General features: G+C 51.3%; 1 protein-coding gene across 1 annotated transcript; it reads right to left on the bottom strand.

The window, feature by feature from the left end:
• Positions 1-1101: 1101 nt before the first annotated feature.
• Positions 1102-4757, bottom strand: TAC4 (tachykinin precursor 4). Its single transcript, XM_068531819.1, has 2 exons — positions 4659-4757; positions 1102-1203 (listed from the first exon to the last, which is right to left on the bottom strand). Exons 1-2 carry the CDS (start codon positions 4755-4757, stop codon positions 1102-1104), a joined length of 201 nt encoding a protein of 66 aa, XP_068387920.1.
• Between the last annotated feature and the right edge of the window lie 1020 nt (positions 4758-5777).

The following is a 5777-nucleotide window of genomic DNA, read 5'->3' as shown; positions in this document are numbered from 1 at the left end:
CCTATGTTTTCATATATATATCTGTGTAAGTATGTAGTGTTTCTTTTTAAACAGGTAAACTCCTATCTTACATATTGTTATATAACTTGCTTTCTCCACTTAACCAATATCTTGGAGATCTTTATCTTTCCACAGATCTGCCTCATCCATTTTAATGGCCATAAAGGGTATGGATGTGCCCAATATATATATATATGTATTTTTTTTTTTTAAAATATAAATTTATTTATTTATTTTTTGGCTGCATTGGGTCTTTGTTGCTGTGCGCAGGCTTTCTGTACTTGCGGCGAGCAGGGGCTACTCTTCGTTGCAGTGCGCGGGCTTCTCATTGCGGTGGCTTCTCTTGTTGCGGAGCACGGGCTCTAGGCACACGGGCTTCAGTAGTTGTGGCACACGGGCTCTAGAGCACAGGCTCAGTAGTTGTGGCACACGGGCTTAGCTGCTCCGTGGCATGTGGGATCTTCCCGGGCCAGGGCTCGAACCCGTGTCCCCTGCATTGGCAGGTGGATTCTTAACCACTGCGCCACCAGGGAAGCCCAAAAGTGCCAGTTCTTTCATATCCTCACCAACACTACTTTAAAAAATATACAATATTGGCAATAAGAAAAAGAAAATGGCTCTCCGTTCGGACTGTTTTCTCCTTGTCCCCCCAGGACATGAATCACGCGTCAAGCGTGCCCTCAGGGAACATAGGTTCATTTTAATAATTCTATTTGAGCCAAACAGAATCAACTAGAAAGCTTAGCCCATGCCTTTACTCACATCTAGAGGCTGATCTTGAGCACCACCACCTCTCTCCACAGTCATCCATTGTATTGAAGGAAGGGCACCAGCAGGATGCAAAGCATTTGTCCCCACCCTTAGGGTGACTGCACTCCCCGGATGCTGGAGACAGCCCTGGTTTGCACCTGTTGTCTGGCATAATTACCACTCTCTGAAGTTTCCTGGTTTGGATGATAATTGACATGGACACTCTATCCCATCCCATCACGTGAGCGACCCCTACTGGACTGGAGTAAGAGCTGCTGTAAGCTAGGGTCTCTGCTTGGTGTAACAGAACCCACCCAGAAGCCCTCCTCACTGGGCACCCGCTCACTTTTGTCACTCACCTCCCACCTGCTTCCCCATCAGTCCAAAGAACTGGCTCGCTTTGCCCCTCTTCACTTCCCAGAGCTGGGGCTGAATGCTGGGGACAACATCTTCCTGAAGAAGCAGAGAGTTCCTTAGAGTTGGGGCAAGGAGACAGCCTGAGCAATAACAGTCTCAATAACACGAGCTCTGTGCTGGCACTGAGCTCTTTTGCACATTTTACACAATACTGTAAATAATAATAATAATAATTAATAGCTAACATTTTACCATGTTCCTAAGCACTTGCATATATTAATTCACTTAATCCTCACCAAAACCACATGAAGTAAGTACTACTACTGTCATCATTTTACAGATGGAAACACTGAAGCACAGAGCAATCACCAGCAAGGATGCGAGATGAAGCCAGAACTCAAACCCATGTCATCTGGCTCAAAGCTCAAACACTCCGGTCATAATCTCATTTACTCTTCACAACAACCATATGAAGTACGGACTGTGGTTTATCCCTGTTTTACAGGTAGGGAAACTGAGACTTTTGGAGGTTAAGTGACTTGTTCAAGGTCACACAGGAAGTGGTAGAGCCAGTAGAGCCAGTAGAGCCACTCAGGAAGTCTGACTCCAGAGCACAGGTTCTGCTCCATCTTGGGAAATGTCTCCAATATAGACAAGGAGGGGGCAGCTGATGAACTAGGGGTGGGCACCCAGTTGGCGAGATGAGACTGCTTCCCCTCCAACCCCCTCTCTAACTCCTGTTTTCCTCTCTTCCCCCGGCACTACCACCAGCGTCCTGGATTTATCCTGCCCTAGAACCTGGGTCTCCCGTGAGGATCATGGCATGTGGCCTGGGGTGGAGGCCGCTCCCCTGGGCAAAGGCATCTTCATCCTTGAGCTGATGGGTGAAAGTTCTGGACCAAGGACTATAGATTTAAGTTCTCATTCCTCCATTAACCTTTGTGACCTTGGCCAAAGTCCTCTCCTTCTCTGGCCTTAACTGCAGCCTCTGATGAAGGCCCTGCTTAGCTCTGCTGAGAGGGAGAGATGCTCGCTAGTGGAGAGAATGACAGTGGGTGACGTTCATTAGACCGTCTTCACATCTCTGTATCCCCAGTACCTGGCACAGTGCCTGGTACACACAGGAGCTCAGCATGTGTGGGATACAGGATGCTGAATGAAAGGCCCTTTCTCTGATAGTCTGGGAATAGGGAAGAGGATGGGGTCTCCTTTTGCAGGAAGGCTGAGACAGGTGAACAGAGCCCTAGAGTAACACAAGCCACCTGCCAGGAGGCTGGCAGCTGGGGTTGGGTCAGGGACTTGCTCTTCCATTCCCAGTTTCCCCAGGGGCAGAACTGGAGCTTCGGGGACCAGCAGGGACCTGGCTGGGGTGCAGTGGAGACCCCTTCGCTTCTCACCGTTCATCCCAACTTTTGGGATCAGGAGTGAATTGTTTTCTAAGCTTTGGACGAATTCAGTCACTTCCAACCTGTCTCCTCCCCAGGACATCAATGCCTGGGGCCGCTGTCTCGGCCTGGAGTCGCCTAGACTGGCCAGGAACCGGAAAAGTGTCTTTGGACCCATTTCTGAAAATCTTATGAAAAGCACTTTGCCTTGGTAAAAGGCAATCTTCAAATGCAGGCTGGAGAGAATGGCTTTTCATGAATTAAATAAGACTCACCTTTCTCCCACCCACTGGGTTTCTGGGGGGCCTTTAGGAGGCATCTTTCACTCAGGAAGGACTCTTGCCCTCACCGGAAGCCCTCCTTATCCATTTAACCCAAATCCCCAGCTCCAGGGCTAACTGCAGGCTGGGAGACCTGAGAGCTAGGGAGGCGGTCGGATCATCCCTGACAGAGGTACCGTTCCTCCCGTCACCTCACTTGGATTAATGGTTCCTGTATCCCAAGCCCTGTGTCTCGGGAAGCAGAGGGATGTTAAATGAGAGTGAGCAGAGAAGAAGCATTAGCCCCAGCTGCAGGGTGAGGTGCTTGCAGGCGCCCAGCAGTACTAGTTGAAGTTGATGATGATGTCTCCCATGTGGCCATGTAGAGGGCCCACCATCACACAGCTTCCCTGGGCCTGGGCACAGACTCCATGTCAAAGCTGGAAAAAAAACCTTGGGGATCATCTTCTCCCCCCTGCCCCCATTTTACAAGTGAGGAAACTGATGTGACCTTCCCCAGTTCGCACAGAGTCAGTGGAGAAGCTGAGACTTGAACCTGGGTCTCTCCAGCCTGCTGTCTTCTCAATGGCACACACTTCCACATTCAGACAAACCAGGAAGGAAACCTGCCATGAAGGAAACCCACCAGGAATGGCTGTTATTCGATGGCTCGTCCTGTGGTCCCAGTGTCCTCACCATCCCAGGACTTGGAGGAGCCAGGCCCAGCCCAGTCCCATCTGCCCTCCTGGAGGCCTTCCCTGAGCACTGAGCCTGTTTGTCTCTGATCCACTGGCCTTGCTCCCCTGTCTGATTAGAACTCCCCGAGGTCAGGATCTTTGTCTCCCTGACCAGACAGGGTGGGGCGCAGATGCTGTGTCTCTAACTTTGAGATTTATTCCCAGTGACAGCACTCAGGTCAGTTTAGTAGGAGAGACTGGCAATCAAACCAGTACTTGTCAGGAAATAAGAGTTTCTACATGTGAGACAAAACAGTGATCCCGCCCCAAGCTGACCCCCTTGAAACGAAATGCTGGACAATGTCCTCTGAGGCACAGATACACAGAATCAGACCTTGGGCAAGGTGTACAGTTGTGCCTTTTTTAAAAAAATTTATTTATTTATTTATTTATTTTTGGCTGCGTTGGGTCTTTGTTGCTGCGTGTGGCTTTCTCTAGTTGCGGTGAGCGGGGGCTATACTTCGTTGCGGTGCGTGGGCTTCTCATTGCGGTGGCTTCTCTTGTTGTGGAGCACGGGCTCTAGGTGTGCGGGCTTCAGGAGTTGTGGCACGCAGGCTCAGGAGTTGTGGCTCACGGGCTCTAGAACGCAGACTCAGTAGTTGCGGCGCATGGGCTTAGTGGCTCCGTGGCATGTGGGATCTTTCTGGACCAGGGCTCCAACCCGTGTCCCCTGAATTGGCAGGCAGATTCTTAACCACTGTGCCACCAGGGAAGTCCCTGTACAGTTGTGCTTTTGAAGCTGCATAACCTTGGAGAAACTACTTGACCTTTCTGTGCCTCAGTTTCCTTATCTGTGAAATGGGGATAGTAATGATACCTCCCCCACTGGCTGATATGAGGATTACAACATGGGTTAATATTTATGAAGCATTTAGGACAGTGCCAGGAACATAGTATATGTCAAATAAGTGTTTGTTAAATGAAGTGTGAGTGTGTGCGCGCGCGCGCACACACACACACACTGCTGCTTCCATATGCATGTACCTCTTTGGAGGTCTGCCAGGCCAGGGGCCATGACCTTGAACCTGCCCAGAGAGGGGAGGCAGACACCCTGCCTTGCAGTGTACAACCTGCTCTCCTGGCAGCCATAAAGGGGATCTTCTGCCCCCTCCACCATGTATCATCCCCTGCTTCTCCCCAAAGGTACCTACCTCCAGGGTCACGGTCACCCAGGACCCAGCTTCAGCATCAAGTGCCAGTTCCTTGTCACCTGCCACAGTGCAAGCAGACAGCCCCATCAGGAGAAGCAGGGTGAGGCAGAGCAGCATGGTGAGCACTGCTCTGTCCTGGGACCCTCGGGGAGCCCCTCTCAGTCCACAGACCGCCACTAGCAGGCTCTGTCCTCTCTCTCTGGCTCCTCTCGGCAGGTGGGGGAAACTCCACCTGTTCTGTACTCCCAGCTACTCGGCTTCTTCCTCCAGCTTATCTGACCCCCCGGGCCATTTCCTGTGACTCCCCCCCACCCCCGCCAGCTGGAAAAGCCAATGATACCACGAGCTGCCCAGAGAAGGGACCAGGTCTCCTCCACTGCCGCCCCCCAGCAGTTGACCTCTGTTGCAACACCGCCTCACCATTGGCTGCATTCCCCTTGGGAGGCAGGTGCACAATGGAGCAGTGTGTGGGGCCTGGTGCTTCCGGCTTCCTGACTGGAAGCCCCGAGCCGGCCGCGTCGTCTTGGAAATGGGAAGGGGGAACTGCCTGGCTTCTCCCTTGCCCTGTAAGAGAGGCCTCTCCCCAGAGCTTAGTATTCTACCACTAGTCTCCCCTTCCGGTCACTGCACCCCGTCCTCGGCATTCCCCGCCATCAGTAGTCCTCGTGTGAACATGGTAGCACACGTCTTGCCCTAAGAGGTAAGACAGTACCTAAAGAAATAAGGCTCCTCAGGCAGGAATTGGGATTTGCCAGAAAAATGGCCCCTGCTCAAGTGTCATCAGCTCTAAAATATCTTCCCACTGCTGGGATCTTTTCAAAGCCCTAACCTGACCTATCTCTCCCTGCTTACAACCTTCCAGTGTCTCCCCACTGCCCGTGGCGTAAAGTTCAAGCTCCCTGGCATGGCATTCAGGGCGCTTCTCCACTTAGTTCCTCCCTGTCTCCCATCCATCCATCTGTCCATCTGTTAGTGTAGAACAAGGGTCCTGTGGTCAGAGAGCCCTGAATTCCATTCCTAGCTCCCCCACTAAATAGCTATGTGAACTTAGGCATGTTACTTAACATTTCTAAACCTTGGAATCCTCATCAGTAACATGAGATTATTAATAGCACTTATTTCCAAAGTTGAGGATGA

This window comes from Eschrichtius robustus, chromosome 20 (genome assembly GCF_028021215.1).
Source record: "Eschrichtius robustus isolate mEscRob2 chromosome 20, mEscRob2.pri, whole genome shotgun sequence".
Lineage (NCBI taxonomy): Eukaryota > Metazoa > Chordata > Mammalia > Artiodactyla > Eschrichtiidae > Eschrichtius > Eschrichtius robustus.
Note: the sequence above shows the minus strand (reverse complement) of the source record. Positions and strands in the feature narration are given on the sequence as shown.

Coding starts and splice junctions, on each gene's coding strand:
- TAC4 (XM_068531819.1), bottom strand. CDS start 4,757: ATGCTGCTCTGCCTCACCCTGCTTCTCCTGATGGGGCTGTCTGCTTGC. Junction 1,204..4,658: donor ATGCTGAAGCTGGGTCCTGG/GTGACCGTGACC, acceptor CTGCTTCTTCAG/GAAGATGTTGTCCCCAGCAT.